This window comes from Manihot esculenta, chromosome 10 (assembly GCF_001659605.2).
Source record: "Manihot esculenta cultivar AM560-2 chromosome 10, M.esculenta_v8, whole genome shotgun sequence".
NCBI classification, from domain to species: domain Eukaryota; kingdom Viridiplantae; phylum Streptophyta; class Magnoliopsida; order Malpighiales; family Euphorbiaceae; genus Manihot; species Manihot esculenta.
In genome coordinates this window covers 5,559,091-5,581,706 of record NC_035170.2, presented here as the reverse complement: position 1 = coordinate 5,581,706, position 22,616 = coordinate 5,559,091, and the positions used below count along the sequence as shown (strand labels likewise).

The window sequence follows — 22,616 nt, the reverse complement described above, 5'->3', positions numbered from 1 at the left end:
TTACAATAGCGTATTATTGTAAAGGAGGAGAAGAACAAAGGTACATGGCTCGCGAGGGGTGGGCGAGTCATAACCCGTGAGCTATGAGTATCTGTTCAATTCAACGAAGAAAACCTCCAAAGTCGCGCTAGGGGGCAAGTGGTTCTCGTGACTCTCACCGTCCTTAAAGAAAATTATTATTTTATTATACTTTAATAAAACTGAGTATTTAATATATTTAGTCTATTTTATTCGACCTATACTTATTTAATTTTTATAAAAAAATTATATTTTAATTCCTGAAATATAATATAATTAATAAATTTATTATTTTATTTTTAAAATTTAATATTTTTATATTTAAAATTTAATTTTATCAAAATTTAAGATCTCTCTATTCAACATTTCAATTAAATCAATTATTTTCGGTTGATTAAAAAATAAAATAAATATAATTTTAAAAATATATTTATTAATAATAAAATAAAAATTATCATTTAATTTTTATAGTATAAAAAAATTTGCTATTTAGTCCTTTAAATTTAAAAAATATATTAAAATATCTTTGATATTTTAAAAAGTCTACTAATTAATTTTTCTATTAATTTTATTATTAAATATTTTATTATTTAATTTTTATAATTTAAAAAAAATTATTAATTGATCTCTCAAATTATAAAAAAATTTACTAATTAGTTCCTCTATATTAAAGGTATTTTAATTTTTTTTTATAATATTTAACGATTAAAATTAATGGAAAAATTAATTAATTAATTTTTTTAAAATATTAAAAATGTTTTAATAAATTTTTCAAATGATGAGCAGTGATCGACAGCGAGCGGTATCATAAAAATAATTTCTATTGAATTTTAATTTTTTATTTATAATAATTTAAATTTTATATATTTTAATTTTTACTATTTTTACTGAATTTGAATCTTAAATTTATTGATATTTTTATTTGTTTATAGAAATTGAGTTTGAAATCTTTTTCCTTGAATTTTGATGAAATTAAACTTTAGAAACTAAAGTGTTAAATTTAAAAAATAGAATGATAAACCTATTAATTATGTAATATATTAGGGATAAAAACGTATTTTTTCTTTCAATTCCTTGTAAGAGGAACCTATAAATTTATAGAAATTAAATTTCAAGAACTAAAAATGTTGAGTTTTAGAAAGAATAGTTTGATTATTTTTCCGTCACTAATGACATTTTTGACAGAGTAATTTCTAATTTTAACGGAATTAAACTTTAAGAACGAAAGTATTAAGGTTTTAGAAATAAAAAAATAAATTCATTAATTACACTGTATTTCAGGGATAAAAAAATAATTTTTCTTTTTATAGCTTGTAATAATAAGTAATTGTAACTTTAAAAAGTTATATAAAATAAAATAGTTAAAATTTTCAAATTAAAAAAAATAATTGTGTTTTGAGAGAATTAATGCATTAATATATGAAGTAAATACTTATTAAGATATTTCAATTTTTAATGGTAATTTGTTGTGAATATTATTTAATTTTAGTTCAGCCAGATTAAATTTATAGAAAAATTAATTTATATATTAAATAAATTTTACCATACTTCCTAGCAAAAAATGATTTTCCTGTAGCCTCTATTTATTTAAAAAAATTAATAAGTTAATTAATTCGATTAGATTTAAAATAAAATAATTAATTTTAATTCAGTTTAATTTAAAATCGAATCAATTATTTTCAATTCAATTTGAAATTGAAATAATCGATTATGTGGTTTTATTAATATTTTAAAATGCAGACTTGTTCATGTTGGGAGATTGAAAGTTTAAAATTAAATTGAGATCAATTCAGAGTTTAATTAATATATTATTAAATAAATATTATCATATTACTAATGATATTTTATTTCAACTAATGCTTTATATATCTTATAAGTGATCGTTAAAAGAAGTTTAATTAAATTTTAACATCTAAAATATTTTTAAAAAACTTGAAATTTTAAATAATAATAGAGAAATAGAAAATAAATATTAATATTTTAGAATTATATAATAGAATATATAAAAAAAGATTATATTTTTTCTCAATAAATAATAAAAATTTAATTTAATTAGAGAAATAAGTTATATATACTTATTTAAATTTTATTTTTATTTTTATAATGGCTAGTTATAAATTAATACTTATTTATATCAACATAAGTTAGATATATATAATTAATTATAATAAGATAACAAGTATTGAAAACAGGTGGTAAAAGATGTGGAAATCGCAGGATTGTGCCTCAACATCAATACAAAAAGTTTTTTTACTAAAGGTAGCGGTTCGATTTTAAAATTCTTGATTTAAATAATTTGAATTTATGTTTTAATCAGTATTGATTGGTTTGCATCAGTTGTTGAAATCAAGCAATATTATATTACTCTTAAATTTATTTTAAAATTTTACTATATATTTTATTTAATATATTTTTAATAATTTTAATAATAAATATGTTTATACGTTAATTATTATTAAACATGCCAACTAAGTATCAGTTACTTACAAGTATTTTAGACACAAGACTAGACTTTAGTATTGCTTTCCACCCACAGACTGATGAATAGTTGGAAAGGACCATCCAAACTATAGAAGACATGCTAAGAATGTGTGTGCTAGACTTTAGTGTTTTTTGGAGGCAACATATACTATTGGTGGAGTTTGCCTACAATAACAGTTAACATGCTAGCATTGAGATAACTCCTTATGAAGTTTTATATGGGAGAAAGTGTAGATCACTTGTCTGTTGGGAGGAAGTAGGAGAAAGGGCTTTAGCAGGGCATAAAGATCACCAGCAGAGTGGTGCCCGTCATTAGAGAAAGAATCAAAATAGCTGTGAGTAGGCAAAAGAGCTATGCAGACATTCGCAAAAAGCAAGTTGTCTTTTAGGAAGGATGCTTAAGGTGTCTCCTATGAAGGGGGTGATTCATTTTGAAAAGAAAGGTAAACTACCTCCAAGGTACATTGAACCCTTCGAAATTTTGCAAAAGATTGGGAATATATCTTACAAGTTAGATTTACCTACTTCTATGGAGATAATCCATCCGGTTTTTCATGTTTCTATGTTATGAAAATTCGTGTTAGATCCAGACAAAGTTCTAAGTAAACCCGATATGGAGATCCTAGGAGATCTCTCCTATGTTGAGCAGCCAGTACGGATCGTAGACACGCAGATTAGAAAGTTGAGGAACAAGAAAATTATGATGGTGAAAGTTTTATGGAATCACCACGATATGGAAGAGTGCACCTGGGAGACCCGAGAGTCGATACTTAAGCAGTATCCTCATCTCTTTTAAATAAGTTGTTAGATGGTTTTATATGTCTTATTGATGTGTATGTTTTGCTTGCTTGCTTGCTATGTGGAACATTTGAGGACGAATGTTCTTAAGGGGGAAATAATGTAATACCTGGCTAAACTCCAGCATTGGGATTCTCACTTTTCGATGGAATCTCTATCGGAATTTGAAATCTCAAAACTGGAATCTTTAGAAGGGTAAAATATGGTTTTTATAAAATGAATTTAAAGCATTTTTAAACGTGTTAAAAAAAAGGAGAGAAGGGGTGGTTTTCAAGTCATCAAGGTTCGGCTGCCGAACCTCCCATGTTCAGCCGTCGAACATTAGCTGGCAAACTCAACTATAAAAGGGTCTTAACTCAATATTTTAGGAGAAACTCTTCTCTCTTCTTCCGGGTAGAGGTAGGCCTACGATTCCTTAATGTTCTTGCTAAGATTTCTTCAATCCTCTTAGAGAATTCATGAATTCTTACTTCTATTTTGAAGACTTGAGTTGTGTTTCAAAGTTCTAGCTCTTGGAACCCTCGGAGCTCATCTCTTCTTCTCCTAAACCCTCCCCTTGCTTGCTGTCATCTTCGTGTTCTTTAAGAGGTAAGTTCAATCCTTTCTTTTCTTCTGTTTTCTGAAAATTTTCATCAAGCTTTATAGGTGTTTAAGGGATTGTTGATGCATGCAAGTTTGTTATTTTAAGTTAAAAGGTGTGAATTTAAATTTCATAATGGATGTTTTCTCTTGGGTTCTTGATTGATGCATGTTGAGTTTAGGTCAAGTTTAGGTGTTCCTTATGCGTGTTAAGTGAGTATGGATGTTTTAAGCTTATGCATGTATGTTTGGAAACCTTTTAGGGGCTGCATATTTAGGGCAGAATCAGGTCCTGCCTCGTTGGAGAACCCAGTTTCGGCCACCGAAGCAAGGTACGATCGCCGAACCTGCCTATAGAGGTAGCTTTTAGATTGCCAAACCTGCCTTCGAAGGTTTTGACCTTCGGATCTGTGAGGGACCTTCGGCCGCCGAACCTATCGCCGAAAGTCCCTTGCCCAGCCTTTTTCAGCTCGTTTCCTATGTGTGTTCTTGTATGTTTACAAGAGTTTCTTAGGGGGTTGTTTTAAACGTTGTAAAAGTTATGTTTGGTCCCTCATTTAAGTCCATCTGTGTAGGATCGGACTTGGGAGACCGAAGAGGCTTGCAGTGAGATAGCTGCTTCAGTACTAGGTGAGCATCAGCCAGAGGTGAGTAGAACTAAACTGAATTATTATTTAAAGAAATCAAACTTTTTAAGCATGCTCATGCATCATGAATGCCATGTATATACAATTAAGTTGTTTTGCATTAGAATTCACGAATATGATACATTGCATAATTTATTATTGTTGTGGATGGATGTTAGATGACCTACTAGCCCTCGAGTATATTATGATATGTTATGATGGATACAGAAGTCTAGGTCGAGGCTTATTCTACGCTCTTGGTACTATGTATCTGTTATGTTATGTTATGTTATGTTTAAGAGGAAGTCATGAGGAGTACCCATCGTGGGCCGGACACTATTGGAATCTGTAGAGGGTTATTGGTGACAAATTCATCTTGATGTGAATTGTTTGTGTTGTGACGCATTCATACGATCATATATTTTATTGAACTGTTTTTTTTATGTTATGCTCACTAGACTCTTATAACCTATCGCTTTCCCTTAACCTCAGATTTGCAGGATCAGAGTTAGCTCGGGGAGTCGGCTGAGTTGCTGGTATAGCCCGTTGTAATAGTATAGCTATGGACATGTATTTATTTGTTGATTAGAATTGTGCTTTTTCAGGTTCTTCCTTATAATCCCTGTTTCATTATCCCTATATGTAAAAATTTTTAAGTATATGTTATGTTTGAACCAAGTTTGAGACATGTTATGTTGACCATACTAGAGCATTTGATGAGAGCTTTACTATGGGTTTTATGTTCTCAGATATGATGCATGCACAGGTTGAGTCTTGGTTCATATAATGATTTTGTTTTGTTGTTTGTGTGATCATATATGGGATTATATTAGGTGTAATAGGATGTATAATAGGCTTGTTATGGGTTCCGGCGACCTTAAGTCGATCTGAACCCTAGCGCTGGTAGCGGTCCGGTTCCCGGGTCGTTACAATCGGATCGCTGCCAGCCCAGACACCAGAGGGACGCACAACACTTGCGCGCTCGTCGGTGGCTTATCTAGACACCGTTACTCTTGCGATCATTGAAATCACGAAGAAGAAAATTGAAACCCATTTCGGTTAGTTCTATTAGCAAGAACAACTAGCTCGATGTCCACCTTGTGCAAATGCTCGACCAAGCCATAACGTCAACCATCGTGTGTCGATATGGCCCATTGTCGGGCTTGGTCGAGGTTGGGCATTAGTTGAGTCACACAACTACTCACGTGATCGTCGAAATCACGAAGAAGGAAATTGAAACCCATTTCGATTAGTTTCACCAGCAAGAACAACCAGCTCGGTGTCCACCTGGTGCTAATGCCCGACCAGGCCATATCGTCGACTGTCACTACGCGTTGACATAGCCCATCGTCGGGCTTGGGTGTTAGTTGGATCACACCGTCGGTGTTCATCTCGAATCCAACTATGTAATATTCAATAATTGAATAGTTTAGTCCCTCTAATTTTCTCTATGCGGACGATAGAGATTAATGATATTTTGATCCTTGGCAAATTAACTCTAATTCTAATGATAGGGTTTAAATTGTAATTTTTTAAATGTGAAGGACTAAATTATAAATTTTTAAAAATATAGAGACTAAAATAAATATTTTATTAAATTAAATAGACTAAATTACAGTTTATCCAAATTTAAATAAATGTATAGGAAGTTTGATTTTACCTATACAATATAATACGTCGCTTTTTATGTTATTAAACATGATATCTATTTCACATTTAAATAACTAAATTCTATCAACACATAAATATTAACTAAAATGATTTTAATAAATTAAAATATATTTTTAATATGTTTCTCTCATTTCCCACCTCCTGCAAACACATAAATATTAATTAAAATGATTTTAATGAATTAAAAAATATTTTTAATATGTTTCTCTCATTTTCCGCCTTCTAAATTTTTTGATTTTTTTTTCTTTTTACATATTATAAATTCTCAAATATAAAAACTATTATTTCACTTCAGTGAAATGAAAATAAATATAATTCGGTTTTGGTTACTTATTTTTCAACTGTATTCATCGTTGATGATAGGTAAAATTTTTGTGTAAAATTTTTAATTTTAAATTAAATTCTAAAAAAATTAAAAAATTCATATAAAATTGAAAAAATATATATAATTTAATTTTTTTAATATTAATTATTTTTTATCTATATATCAAATATAATCTAAATTTAATAATAAAAAACCACACGTGATATCATGAAAAATATTCTCTTAAACTTAATTTTAAATTATAATAAAATTTATATCAAATCTTTTAATTTTAAATTAAATTATTAAATTAAATGTTTAAATAAAATAATAAAACGAATAAACGGTTGGGTTTTTGATACCAATCACCTTTTTAAAATTATATTAAAAGCATTAAAGTTAAAAGAATATCCTCACTATAATTTGATGAAATTTGATTATAATCAAACGGATTTAATGAAACTTGATTATTTTAGTAGGAATATATTCATTTAGTTCAATATTGAAATAGTAAATAAAACATTTTAAGCTATTATGTTTAGTTCGGTTATTTTTGTTTTAATAACAAACTAACCAATGTAACTAAATTCTATTAATTAATATATTAGTTATGATTTTATTAATAGCATACTATTTTAATTAATAGATAAAAAAACTTATAAACATATTTTAGTAATAATTAGTTAATTAATTAATTTTATAGAATATATTTATGTTTGTTTTGTTATAATAGATAATTAACTGAAAAAATTTCGATTGATTAGGTTTTATTTTCTAAAATTTAACTCAATTTGTTAGTAATTTTAAAATTAATTAACTAAATTCCGGCTGAATTCAGCTAATATCTTGAATAAAAATAGCTATATTTTGTAGAGAAGGAGCTCTTCGGAAAAAAGGAAAAGAAAAGAAAAGAAAAATAGGAGCTGTAACAATTTGGTGGGACACGCGTAACAGCAATAGCGAAACAGTCGTAAAGCCATTGCAGCTAAAAGCCAAAATCCCGAAGACTGCACAATGAGAGCTCTTTGAAACGCGCAAGTCTTCTGTAGCTCTCCACGTTAAACCCTAATTCCACTGCAATTTCCAGAATTTCTTGTATATCTCTGTTGAATTTTACTATATTTCTATTGGCTCATGGGTTGTTCATCTTCTCTTCCAGGTAATATTCCAATTTCCTTGAGCTTTTCAATTCTCACTTTAAGGGTTGGAGCGAATTATCTCGATCCTGGGGAAATTGTGATGTTTATATAGTTTATCTGATTGCTATAATTTGTTTTAATTTCTTTGACCTGGGCAAGATTTCGGATTTGTAGAGAATTGTGATGTTGGCGTCTGATTATGTTATGGGTATTTAGTGGTAATTGGCTTTGATTATTGATTAGGCGTTTTTGATGTAGTGAAGTCATCTAATATTTGATGTCTGTTTTGTTGAAGTTTGTGCGTGTTTGATAATGTTTGGTATTTGGGTTTTGGTGATGAGAGCTGTTGTGTAGTGTTTGTGACCCATTTCAAAATTGATTCTAATTTTCTTTCCTTATTTTTTGTTTCTTCTTCTTCTTCTTCTTTTTCTTCCTTTTGGGTTAATTTTTTTATAGATAGGAGTTCTAGGCGGTTGAGTGGACTTGGCAATCCTGAGAGCAATGGAGTGCCTGATGCCAAAAACCTACGGGTGAAGGTAACTTTCGAGATTTTAGATGTTGACTTAAGTTATAGATTTTTTTTTTGTTGTTCGTTTTCATTTTTATTTTTTATTTTTTTTATTTGAACGATCCAAAAATGTTTGTGTGAGAGGGAAATTTTTCATATTCAATTGTGGGCTAACCTGATTAGCATTGTTTTAAGTTGTGAAAATATGCATACGGTCCTATGCTTGTGAGTTTATTTACAGTTCTTTTATTTATAGCATTTAAAAGAGTGATGCCTTTGTTTGGAGACCTTTTACAATACTTTTGGCATCCTCAATGGAAATGAATGCAGCTGATGTTTCATTCCTTTGCTGTGACAGCTGGTGTTGTTAGGTGATTCTGGTGTTGGTAAAAGCTGTATTGTTCTACGCTTTGTTCGTGGACAATTTGATCCAACATCCAAGGTGATAAGTTTGTTATTGAAATTTTATCAACAATCCTTGATGAAAGTATGAGTGTTCTTTCTCTCTTAAAGGCATTGGAATTACTCTTGACAAACCTAGTAATATGTGCTGGTTTTTATTATTTTTCAGGTAACTATTGGAGCTTCATTTTTGTCACAGACAATTGCTTTGCAAGATTCTACAACAGTTAAGTTTGAAATATGGGACACTGCAGGACAAGAAAGGTATTGTTGGTAAAATTAAATTTCTATATTTGTTTCTTGTGGTGGAATTGTCCACCGGCTCCACTTCATTTCTAATTGCTTCCTCTATTTTCTTTCAGATATGCTGCGCTGGCACCACTATACTACAGAGGTGCTGCAGTTGCAGTTATTGTATATGATATAACAAGCCCAGAGTCATTCAATAAAGCACAATATTGGGTCAAGGTAGTTGCCATGGATTACAATAGTGCTTCTTTCTCTTCTCCTTATTCTGTTTCTCTCTGTTGTTTTGAAATTCTTTGAGGTCAGAACATGATCAAAATGTTAAAGTTTTATTTTTAAGTATTTAAGACTATCCGTCTGTTGTTGGAAACTTGGAATTGGTCATTCAGAAGCTATACTCAAACATCCATGTTTCAAGGTGTAAGCTTTTTCCATCTAAAGCTGGAACTTTTAAACATTTTGAAGTATTAACAATTATTTAAAAGATTAAATTCAGAAAATAAATCCAAATTTCCTTTTGTGAAATAAAAATACAAGGCCACTATGGCAGTCAATTAGTAGAAAAAGGTTTGAGTATCACTGTTGATGATAAACAATGATTTTGGTTAATCATTTTTTGTTGTCCATATAAAAGTGGGAAGCTTCAAGTTAATTGACCCCTGCTAATTTTACCATGACAAAAACATTTTTTTTAAACATTTGATTTACAAGCATGCTTGAGACGACACAATTGCTCATGCCCCACATTGCTATATATTTCTGTTGTCTTCTGAAAAATGGAGGATTTTGAAATGGAGACAGTTGAATTTGCTTATAATTTAAGTCAGGTTCATATGGATAAATATCTGATTTGAGTTTGAATTTGAAATGTGTAATGTTCAATTCACCTTGAACAAGTTCTTCTCTAGTTTATATGTAACTTCCGATTCATGAATTTAATCATTGAATAATCCACTTTCATTCAAACAATTCAAAATAAAATAGTATCCAAATCTGGTTATTGAAATTCTTCAATCCAAACATAAGACAAATCCATACATGCTGTAGACATAGATTGGCTTGAGGGAGAGTCATGAAAACCTTGTAGCTGAGGGAAATTTTTAAGCAGGTTTTGATTCACAATTGATTTATTGGTAACTGGTTACGAAAGCATCGATAAAGGAAGGAGAGAAAAATTGATGGTGAAGTATTGCAAATTTAGCATGCGGTCTGTTCTCTAGACATCAGAAGTAACATCTTTATATAAAACTTCTTCCCCTCCTATTTCAATTAAACTCCTTGTCTTTCTTCTGAAAGCGTGGCACTGGCAGGCATAAATGTGTTTGATTGTATTTCATTCTATGATGTACGAACAGCAGTTTGTTCTGTGCTTTTCTTTGTAGATGAAAAAATTTTTAAGCGGTTATATTGTTATGTTACAGGAACTACAAAAACATGGGAGCCCTGATATAGTCCTGGCTTTAGTTGGGAACAAGGCTGATCTTCACGAGAATCGAGAAGTACCTGTTCAAGTGAGTGCCGAATGTCATGGTGAATGATTAGTTTAAAGTGCTTTATTATTATGATTTAACACTTTTTTTTTTTCATTCTTGAAGGATGGTATGGACTATGCTGAGAAGAACGGAATGTTCTTCATTGAGACTTCTGCCAAGACTGCAGATAATATAAATCAGCTGTTTGAGGTACCTCTGATGCTTCACACAGTTTTATAGCATGGTTCTGTATGTGCCAATTATAACTGTAATGTCTTCTGACTTGTGAGTTTCATATGGGGCTTCAGTTTATCATCTTGTTATTTGCTTGTCACATATGGAAGGAAGAAGTAAATGGAGAGAGGAAGAATCCAGAAGTTATCAAATTGGAGCGAAAAGGAAGTTAGCTAGTTACGGGGGGTAAAAAATTTAGGAGTTGAGAGAATATGTTGGAGGCGGTTATTGTAGTCAAGCATATATTTCTATTAGAAAGGCTTGGAAGAATTCAATACGATCAACTATTCTCTCTCAATATTCTCTTTCTACTTCCATCTGGCGCTCTCTTTTCTATCTTCTTTCTCTCTCTATCTCTCTCCCAACTTTTCCCTAATATTTTTCTCCCTCTTCTCTGCAATTTCTCTTCTCCTGTCTCAGTAGAACCCTAACCTAAGGTCTGCTACTGAAAAATTGGTGTCAGAGCCCTGTTCTGAACTGGGCTTGCTTCCAAACTTTCTGCTGGGGTTGCAATTCTGGGCAGATCAATGGGAGTCTTCCGAAATTCCAGAACTCCAGGGTTTCTAATCCTCTTCTTGATTCTCTAATTCTTTCTCTCTCTTCTGTTCTCAGCTATTTCTCATCTTTCTCCAATCATTTTCTCTACTCTCTAGTCTGTGAAGGCTGAAACTGGTCTGGGTTCCTAATTCTCATTCTTATCTTCTTTCTTGAAATTCTTGAAATCCTTACTTCTACCTCGACTCTTCTTCACCTGTCCCTGTAATTTTTGTTCTGAAGAAACAAAAATTTCCAATACTCCTACTTAGCCTTCAACAAATTGATCGCAGAAGCCAATTTTGGGAGCAGAAGTTATTTAATAGGGTGATGGAAATTATCGACTGAGAAAGGTATGAATGTTTGATGGAACAAAAATTGGAGAAATTTGAGAAGTCTTTTAAAGAGGAAATGGAAATATTGGAGAAAGCAATTCAAGTGGTAAAGAAGTTGCAGTCTCTATTATTGAAGATTAACTTCTTGAAAAGTCAAGTGAAGAACAAAATGCATTGGATGAGACTTTCAACATGAATGACAACTGCAGTGAGATGGAGCAGGACTAGAATTTTATTACTAATCTTATCTAATGTGAAGGTTTTTGAGGAGGAGAATGATGAAAATGATGATGATGATGGGACATTAGAATCTGCAATGGGGAATGGGAAATTAGAATCTACAATGGGAAAAATAGAAGGAAAATCTGCAATTCTAGATGAAGAAATTCTTGGGTAGGTTCTTGAAAACAAGAAAAATAAAGGAGTTACAAAAGGTGTGGATATCATATGCAAGTGGCAAAATTTTGGAGCCAAGATGGGGAGTTCAGCTGTTGTAATCCTAAAAGTCTCATGGAAGAATGGGAAATATCTTGAGGGGAAAAGGAAGAAATTACAACCATATAAAAATATTATGATTTTGAAGGAATAAGCATGGGATATTTGCAGAAGAAAAAAAAAAATCTTCGTCTGCTAAGATTCCACATTATCAATTGCATTTTTTCCCAATTGTATGAGAATTTTAGCTGGAGAACATGATGGAAGTTAACACTTGGTATCCAAAATTTACAAATAACTTTATTGCGGAGGATGCCATTTAGGATTCTTACATCCTTTCAACTGATGAGAAGGAAGTGCTTGAAATTCATTCCAATTTCCAGCACTTTCCCATTCTTGGGACAAGAATGTGCTCAAGGAGAAGGTACTATCACATATGAACGGAAGAAATGGAAATGGAGAGAGGAAGGATCTAGAAGTTAGCAAATTGTAGGGAAAAGAAAATTAGCTAGTTTTAGGGGAAAAGAAGTATAGTAGCCAGAGAATGTGTTGGAGGTGGAGGTGGTTATTGTAGTCAAGGCATTCAAGAATTCAATACAATCAACTAGTTTCTCTCAATATTCTCATTCTACTTCTATTTCTCCCTCTCTTCTATCTTGTCTCTCTCTCTCTCTCTCTCTCTCTCTCTCACCTGTCTTCTCCCTCATATTCTTCTACCTCTTCTCCTGTAATTTCTCTTCTTCTGTCTCAGTAGAACCTAATCTAAGGACTGCTCTGACATTTCTCAGCACTACAAGCGTACCTTCTCACCTAGGTGTAGCTATGTGACCCCAACAGAATTTCCCCAATTTGAACCTCTGTTTTGGTCATGTTTATCGGGTAATTGAGCTTAGAATCCTCTCCCCCACCCCGCACACACACAATTACCCAAAAAAAAAAAAAAAAAAAAACCTCTGACCACTTGGCTGTGGAGGTAGTATCTATATAATTATTGGTAACTATTGCCGACCTTAAATCTCTCTCCCACTTTCTTCCCCCTCACCCTCCAAAAAAACACATACTCACACTTTGAAGATTGTGTTTTCAGTATCATGTTGATATTTTAGAATTTTTTTTTCAGAATCAAGTGTTAACACTATTTAGGATAAGAAAATACTCAACAACCAGAATGTGTGGGGCCTATTTCGATACAAGTTGCACTGACTGCACTTGTGCACTTGTAAATAACAGACAACCCTTTTGTTACTTAAATTAGTGTCAGCTTGATCAGTCATTGGTCATCGGCGACTTGTTCTACTGTACTTTTTCTTTGAACAAAAAAAAATCAAATTGATGTCAGCTAAAGGAGGTTAAAGTTTGGATTCTCCTTCAGTTGGTTGATTATCTGATGTGTCATCAGTTTGCTGCTTATGAAATTTCAGCATTTGTTCTTGTCAGGAATGAATAAGAACTAAAACAACAGTTAAAACCCTTAGTGAATGTTAAACCTGACTGATTGATATATGGATGAGTATCCCTGTTGGAAATTTGTACCATCACATGTTATGGCGAATCAGCTTGTTAATTATTCTGATTTGAACCATTTCTTTGGCTCATCTACTTGTATATTTTATCTTGTGATGATCATTGCTTAGAAGGAAAGTGTTAGGCTAGTGCTTGGTATATTGAAGTCCAAACTTCAACCCTGCACATCTCTTAAGAATCATTAGAGAACTGAGGCTGTCACAACACCTTATTAGTGATGATGTGATAATGATCTTCGAGAAAAAGGAATAGAAATAAGAAACGAGTTAAAACGCTCTATTTGAGCTTAATTGGTAAAGAAGAATATATTGGTTTTTCCCGTTATTTTGTCTAGGGAGTGCTAAAACTTTAGCTTTTTTAGGTGAATCTTACCAGCTACAAGTTTTCTGATTAAAATAAAAAAATTCTTCTCGACGTTTACCCTATCATCAATCACTTGGGGAATTTGAAACGCGTATGGATTTTGTCGTAAGCGCTGGTTTTTTTAATAATATTCAACTGTGAGTATATGTTAAGCGTCAATCAAGTACCGATTACTGATTAACAATTACTGATATGGCCTGATGCAATTAGGGCGGCCAGCATCTGGGTTTCGTTTGGATGTCAGTAAAGCTGTAGAATTTATCCTCAATAGTGTTTTTATGTATTGAAATTCCAGCTTAGAGCTGCAAGCTGACGACTTCTCCAATATGGCAGGAAATTGGTAAGCGACTTCCACGTACACCACCATCATGATTGCTGGACCTTGTAACAATCATCTAAGATGGCTTCTCTAATGTTATGGAAACGTACTTGCTTGTAACAAATTTGTGTATATGGTGATGTCTGTAATCTTTGCTTCATTGTGATTTGGGTATGAAAATTCTTGTTCCAGCTATTTGATTATAAAATCAAATTTAAACAGCTGACATATAAGATTAATGGAAACAAACTATTTGAAGGGGTTTACAAGGCAACATTACTTGGTAGTCTACCATTTTTAGCGTAATTGTGCAAATGCTGTGACGTTGAAGATCTTAGTTTCATTGGACTTCTTGCCAGTTTCCTCAACTCGGCAGCCTCTCCGTCTGATGCGCTAGAAACTCTTTTCTTCATTTCTTTTTAATCAAATCTCCTGGAACTGGGCTTCGTTTGTAGAAGCATTTACATAATTGCGAAGGATTTCTTTTTACATTAAAATGATTTTTTTTTATTTTAAGGGTTAATAAATAAGAAATCAATTGAATTTATATATATATATATTTTAAAATTTTTAAATTTTAAATAGGAGTAAAGGTGCTCGAGGAGTTGAATCCCTCGCAATAAATTGAATGATTGAACCTACTAAAAATAATATAGGATACAGATTTCATAGGTAATTAATTTAATATATTTATTTTGTTCTTATTTTTATTTTTTAAAATAAATTGAGTACATCAAATAATGGTGAAAAAATAACATCATTGATGAATATTCAAATGTTTATTTTCAAATTTTCTATTAGATTTAACATATATTTATTTTCATTTATCTTGGCCTAAAGTATTTGTGACTTATTTCAAATTGATATTTATTTTGCTTTTTATTGAAAGTAAAAGAATATTAATGTTTAGTGATTTCATCTCATCGTTATAACTTTCATATCTTACAGGTTATTGATGAGAATTGGCTTTTATATTAAGAAATAATTATAAATATAAAGTTAAAGTCCTTATTTTTGTTTCTCTTCTTTTTTAAGAAGTTAAAATATCTTAATTTGATTAAGTTAGACTAGATATTAGCGACGCCTCGTGGTGGGGTTCACCGGCTTCATCGTTCCTCTGCTGAGCTAAACTTATGGTTGATTCATGATCTCTTGTTTACCGTTGCACATACAACGGTCGTATATAATACATTTTCTTTTACCCAAACAAATGTTTAAGAGTAGATAATATGAGCAACGCCTGCTGATCTGATCATCAATGCATGGAAACTTTTGCTTACCAACTGCTTACCAACAGTACATAATGGGCCGATCCACAAGAGGCATAGTGGACACCATTTTCATTTTAATATATATAATATTTCTTAATTGATTGAATATATCTATTCGGGTGCAGAGAAAATCTATCAAGCTTACTTTAAAACCTTCAAAAACCTTCTATTCTTTAAGAAGCTTAGAAGCTTTTCCGCCGAATAAGATTCGCGTGAAAGTGTTACTTTAAAACACATTCATGCAATACAATATATTTGGCTGTTGATCTCCCCTTCCCCATTTGATAACATGGGTTTGAGCATGAACGTAAAGTTGAAACATGCCTCTCCTTTTTGTTGAGTTGACACTGCTATTAGAAAAACGACATGTCCCAAAGACCCACGAGCAAAGTGGATTTTGTGTCTTTCTCATGTCTATCAAACGTGTCAAAGCTAACCCATTATCTATCTTCTATTCTGATTTATATAAATGAGTTCACAAGGACATGGCTAGTCAAGAATCTATGAACCTGTATATGCTTGGATTCTCCTGATATGTTAAGACAATGTCAAGCCCTTTTCATTTGCTGCCTGGCACTACTAATGTGTTTTGTGACAGTTTATCCCATGTCTTTTTCTTGCTTCACTTTTCAGCAAGTTGGTGATTCTTCAATCAATTTTCATTTTCTTCTTGGACTTCACCCCCCTTGAGGGCCTAAACTTAATATTTTCTTTTAATGGAACTTTCATTGTAGTTGAAAGTTAAGTATCTTCTGGGACATCATCAGTTTTCAGAACTTGAGTTCTGAGTTTGGTATATGATTTCTCTGTATTTCTCTTACAGGTGTACTAATAAACACTAGATGTTTAAGTATTATATCTAGGTCCAAGCATCGGATATGATTTGTTTGTTTGTCCTCAAAAGCTAGTTGATGCTTTTCATTAAGTGGGGTATGCCAGAAAAGAAGATAAGAGTTAAATGGGTTCAGGCAATTATTATTATTATTATTATTATTATTTTTGTCTTTGGCTGGATATTCGATTGTGTTGGTTTTATGGTTCATAAAAAATTAATTTATCGAAATTTGTAGCTGTTCTTTTCAATAATATTGTTTTGAAAAATTGAATTTAAATTCTCTCCTAAAGAGTGCAGTAAACCTTACCGCTACACCCAACATTTATTGGTGGGATATTCAGACAATTGTTGGTAACTAGGATGAGAAACTAATTGCACTGTTTTAGCTAAGGCACAAAACAGTGCCTGAAGGAGACAACCAGATAGAAGAGAGATTGTCCAATTCTGATAGTGCAATTAAAGCATCAACAGTTCCAATATTGATGTCTAGTTAGAGGGGCAACAATTACCAACCTTGAGAAGAGGGAAGGAAAATTAGGAAACAATACACATTTTATCAATTTTATTCACTTGTAGACCTAATAATCTTGTTAGGTTTGAAGGGGCCAACTCCACTTCTGAGCTTCCCTATTCCATTCCTGTACATCAAGCATTGTACATTAATATGCTCGTTGCAATCACTGTAAAGAGTTCTAAAGTAGCTCAATCGGATAGCGATATATGATCGTTATCTAATCGACAAGTTCCCTACTTTCTTGTGAAGAACCATATGAACATGTTTCAGTCAGCATTCAAACTGTGCACCATGTTCATTCCATCAACTGCATTAAATCTAAAGACAAGAAATGAGTCCTATTGTTCTGAGGATGAAAATGATACAGTAAGAGAAATATGGGGAGTTTTTTAGAAATAAGAAAAGCTTTTGGGGGAACAAGAAAATCCCACTACTGAAACAAGGAATTCAATAATGCTTGGATTATTATTGCCTTTACTGTGTTTTTTTATTAAATTTGTTTATTTTTTATATATATTCTCTTCCTACGGTTTAAGGTGATATTAAAAAATGTCAAAGTGAATATCAAGATGGTTAAAGTTTGCTTACCTTTTTCTTATTGGCTTTTGCAGGGATTCACATCCCTTTTTTACTAAACCTTGCTGAGATCATATCTTCTCTGTTCCTTGATTCAAATCCACTTGTAAAAATTTAATCTTGGTCATCTTTAGCATTCACAAACTTTGTATTACTGTTGCCTATCCATGACTTGGTGTAATCATTCTTTCTGATATGTCAAGTCTCTTGCTACAAAATTATTGTACTATTATTTTAATCTTATTTATTACTATAAAAATGGACGAAATACGACAGATGAAAAATTATTTATTAAAATATATTATTATATATTAAAAAATTTAATTTTATTTTCAATAATTTTAATTTGTTATTTTAATAGTATTAAAATAATAATTTTATAACTGTTATTATACTACTGTTTTAAAAACTTGAAAATGGAGCTGTGAATCTTCATATTGAGGCAAAATTGAAAAAATAAAAAACCCCATTAATTCTTTCAACTCATTAGGCCAACAAACTCCTAATTAAGTTTGAAAAAAGTGTAAGGTAGAATCTTGAAAAGATTTTATGAGTAATTAAGCTTGAGTCCTTTCATCAATTAATACAGTGAGAGAAAAGGAGGGTTATACTTTGTTACATAGCTTACAGATCACACCCAAAATCCTCCCTTTGGCCAAAAAGAAAAAAACAAAATAATAATATATTTTTTTCTTAGATTAGAAAACATAAATAAGACGGATGAAAAAAAACTATAATATATAATATTATATGTATAATAATTAGATATTAATAATTGATTATATGATTGAATTAATATGAAATTCTTATAATAAAATCATTATACATATAATAAAATTCTTCGATCGGTGAAACTAAGCTAATTTATATATTAAGAATTGCCCTAATTTATCTCTAAAGCCTTGAGATTGACTCACTAAAGCTACATTCATTCATCTCATTTCATTGCATCAATTAATTGCATAAATTCAAACTTTTTAACTTTTCTGTTTCTGTCATTACATTTTGCCAAGACAATCAATCTTGTCAAGCTGAAATCTCAATTTCTCACTCAAGTCACACTGTGAGATTGCATGAGATTCTGTGGGCTCTATTTAATTACCCAAAAAAAAATTAAAACAAAAATTTAAAATCTCTCCTTGATTCATGTCACTACTGAGGGACTAAAGCATGCAGATTCAGATAAGAACTGGGATCAGAAGAATATCTTTTCAAGTAAGATTCAGTTGGGAACTTTGACAAATACACAAACAAGGCCTGATTTTTCTAAAAAAGGAATTAGATCATTTCATTTTGCTTTTAGTTGTTAGGAATTTGAATTATTTGATACTTTTTCCCGCCATTTTGAAATAAAAAATTTTATAAAAATTTAATTTAATAATATTTTTATTTAAAATAAAAAATTAATTTCTTTTAATTATAAAAAAAAAACTATAATATAGGGAATAAATTATAATTTTGTGATATACAAGTTTTGGAATACTTTTAGAGGTGTTGTTGATGGGACTAACCAACCTAGAAGGGGGCAAACCCACCTGAAGGATAAGCAATAATTGATGTAAATTTTGGGAAATAGTGGTTTAATGCATAAGCAGATTGGAGTTGTTGCTTTAGACTATCTTAGCTTGATGAACATGTCAATCTTTTCAAACCCTATCTTCTGACTGTAGAAGGCATGACCCCAACAAAAGTCTTCCACAAATAGTTTCATGATATTGGCTTACATTCATAATTGAGTGTTATTGTCATTTGGGTATAAAACATAATAGATGCAATAGGTACTTAATCAAATTCAAGAGGACATTGTTACCCTATCTAGAGATATGAGTTCCTTTTCTTTTTTAATTAATATTATAAATTACCATGCATACCAAACTCTTGTGTATGATTTACAATTTTGCGTTAAATTTAATTAAAAGTAAAATTCATCCGAATAAATTAATTTAATATAAGTATATTAAATTTAAAATTGATTTTAATTCGATTCGAATTAAACTCATTTATATTATTTATAAATTCGGTATGAATTTAACTCAATTATGAACTTTACCGATAATGATAATATTAATATTATTATATAAAAATAAAAATTATACTCAAGGTACTCATGGGATCCTACAATATAGCTTATGCCATACATAACTGGCAAGCAAGATGAGGCACCATCATTTTTTATAGAGATGGAGAATCCCTCTTTCCTTATTTATAGTCCATGTGAGACAACCAGTTATTATTTTTCTTTTTATTTATAATATTTATTTATATTATAATTTTTTATTATAAAATTGTAATGATTTATTATATATAATTCACATTGTCAAAATATATATAATTTATAGGTAAGAATGTATTTTATTTAATATTTATATCAATTAACTTATGAAAAAAAGAGGTTAGTGAAGTAAATTATTGACCGTTTATTAATAATCTAAAATATCGAATATTATATTATTGACTATTTATTGATAAAATATTATAGCTATCCTTTTTTTTATAGTGTTTAATTGTAAAAGTATGTTATGATATAAGTTATATAATTGGGAAGTAAAATATATATAATACATTTTAAATCTTAGTCTTAAATGAAATAAAAACAAATTGACAAAAATAAATTATAGTAGTTAACTTAATTAAAATTTAATATTCTAAATATTGAAGTTTGAGAAAGATAGAGTAATAGTAATTTTTACATAAATAAAATTAATTTATCTACAAAATTAAAAAAATTTAACACAATAATTACATTTTTCAATTTGATTTTCAATACTACTAAATTCTATACAACATTTTTTCCTTTCTTATAAACTTGAAAATACTCATTATAAAGTATACATAAATCTTCTGAACAATTATAATATACTCAATAATCAACTATAACATATTTTTTATAATGCAACCTAATACAAATTTATATGGATAATTTAGATACATTTTTACAAAATAAGTATATATTGAAAATTGAAGAAATTTTTATTACCTAATATTTAATAACTAAACTAAATTAAACTTTACGCTTAATTTGTTACGGATATAAGAGTAAGTGAAAACTATTAAAAAAAAATTCTAAAAGAGAAATATAGAGTAATGATAACATCTAAATAATTGCATCCGTTAAAATCGTGATGCGTGTATGAAAAATTTAGAAATATAGAATAATGATAACATCTAAATAGCTGCATTTGTTAAAATCGCGATGCGTGTATGAAAAATTTAGAAGAGTTTTATAAACATCTTCGTCTGATTCGACCGAATAATAGAAAGTCCGACCTATGAGGTATGAGGATCAGATCATCAACATCTCTGATCCTACCAAAACTTGAAACAGACGAGTGGATCTCTTCAAGACTTATACCACAACAAGATATTAAATACGGGCGTGACCAACTATAGTGACTAAAGGGAATCCACCTCGATACAAATCAGATGAGTTGGACATGACCTGGTAAGATTAGGGTAAGATGCCGATCTCCTACGTACTAGCCATTTCCTCTATATATAACCGGATCATAAATGTACGCCGTAGAATAGACTGACGTGACGTCCGTGATAAATAAGGTATGGATTAGCTACCTTTGTATTTATTAGCCAACTGCCCACAATTAATAAGTCGCCTGTCACATCTGCACAAAGACACTTTTGCTCAATATAAATAGACATGACACAGGGGTATCAGGACAACCAGAATATATATATCTCTGGTCTAACCCAAAAGGGGATATTCTTAATTCACAATCTCTCATGGAGCCCATTGAACCTATCTTCCCTCACGAAACCTTAACCTCTTAAAATGGAATACCTGGTCCATTAACTCCCATTTATTTTCTCGTCTACTCTCTCAAAATCGATTTCGCTCCATTAATCTCCTCAGTAAATTGAACCCTTATCCAGGTGTCTGCATCTGATACGCCTGCCAGATCTCCGTTCATCAATTGGTGTTGTCTGTGGGAACGAAGGAGATCTTTCTGTTGCTGAAGTTTCCAAACAAAACCCATTAAGATCCACATGGCCCACCAGAAAGCAAATTACCAGCCTCCACTGGAAGCAAAAACTAAATTCCATAAACTCTTAATCCTCATGGGTTTCCCATGACCTTATTCCCACTCTCCTCCACCATATAATGCCCAATGTACCTTCTGCTAGCGACTCTACACCAATGAATACCATCCCACAAACTCCACTATCTAACCAACTACAATAAACAATGATATGGATGAACTAGATCATACAGCAATGAGGCCTTACACTGTCCATAACTGCAAACCCAATGCTAGTTATCACTCCCAGCCAAGCACCAACACCTATATTTGTCCTTGAGACTGAAAATCTTGAACCGATGACTGCCACACAAGGAACCAGAAGGAGAAGAGACAATGAAATACCTAAAGAACCATCGGCTAAGTCCAAAAGCTGCATGGTGAGAAGTTTGATAGAAGAAGATATCGACATAGGAAGAAGTGCGATGCTGGGAGGGTATGAGTCAAAAAGCGAGGGAAAAGAAACCAGTTCAAAGTCTCCTACCGGTTCAAAGAAGCCTGAAGCAAAGGAAAAAGGAGTAGAGAAAAAGTTAGAAAAACTGAAAGAAGAACTCTTGGCTGAGCTAAAAATCCAAATAGGAACCCGAACCAGTTTAAGGATATCCTCGCCCTTTGTAACCCGTATCTAAGAAGAAACCATCCCTAAAAAAATCTTAATGCCGACCACGGGAGCATATGACTGTACAAGGAATCCCAAGGACCATGTAATTAATTGCAAGACTTTCATGGAGCTACAAACTCATTTCGATACCTTACTCTGCAAGGTATTCTCCACTACTTTGACCGGAGCGGCCCTAACCTGGTTCAATAACTTGGAAGTAGAAAGTATCAGAAATTTTGGCGACCTATCATTCATGGAAAGTTTCATAGCCAGTGTTCCAGCCCAACGGAAGACCAGTTATCTAGAAACGATCAGGCAAAGGAGAGATAAGACCTTGGAAGAATATGTAGCCCATTTCAACGCTGAGGCCCTGTAGATTCCTAATCTAGATGAGTCTAGAGCCGTGAAAGCGATGCAGAAAGGAACCACCTCTGCAAAATTCTTTGGCAAACTTGATGCAATAGGCCAAAAAATACATCAAGCAAGATGACGCCTTAATGACCAGTAGATTCGCGAAGCAGTTTTCAGAAAGAGACACAACTCATGGACGTCTTGAGGACCGAAGAAGAGAGCATGTAGACAGAAGGCCTAACCGAGGCCTTAGAACCCTAAACAAGTATAACAACCATTGAGAAGCCGATCACTGACCTTGGCCCTCTCAGCACAGGGAGGTCACCCCCTAAATGTCTCTATGACAGAAATTCTAGTGGCAATACAGGACAAAAATCTGATACAATGGCCTCAACCCCTTCTGTCCAACTCTAAGACCTAGGACTCGGACTAGTATTGTCAATACC

At 31.6% G+C, this 22,616-nt stretch overlaps 1 protein-coding gene across 3 annotated transcripts; it reads left to right on the top strand.

The window, feature by feature from the left end:
• The first annotated feature begins 7,476 nt into the window (after positions 1-7,476).
• Positions 7,477-14,262, top strand: LOC110624892 (ras-related protein RABF1). Of its 3 annotated transcripts, none has more exons than XM_021770315.2 (8): positions 7,477-7,636; positions 8,073-8,152; positions 8,483-8,566; positions 8,696-8,790; positions 8,889-8,994; positions 10,194-10,283; positions 10,368-10,454; positions 14,003-14,262. In XM_021770315.2, exons 1-8 carry the CDS (start codon positions 7,612-7,614, stop codon positions 14,039-14,041), a joined length of 606 nt encoding a protein of 201 aa, XP_021626007.1. In that variant the 5' UTR covers positions 7,477-7,611; the 3' UTR covers positions 14,042-14,262. The 3 variants fall into 3 exon arrangements, with proteins under 3 accessions (XP_021626007.1, XP_021626009.1, XP_043816984.1); XM_021770317.2 differs by having other exon boundaries at positions 13,965-14,262; XM_043961049.1 differs by lacking the exon at positions 14,003-14,262 and adding an exon at positions 13,880-13,939.
• Positions 14,263-22,616: the final 8,354 nt, after the last annotated feature.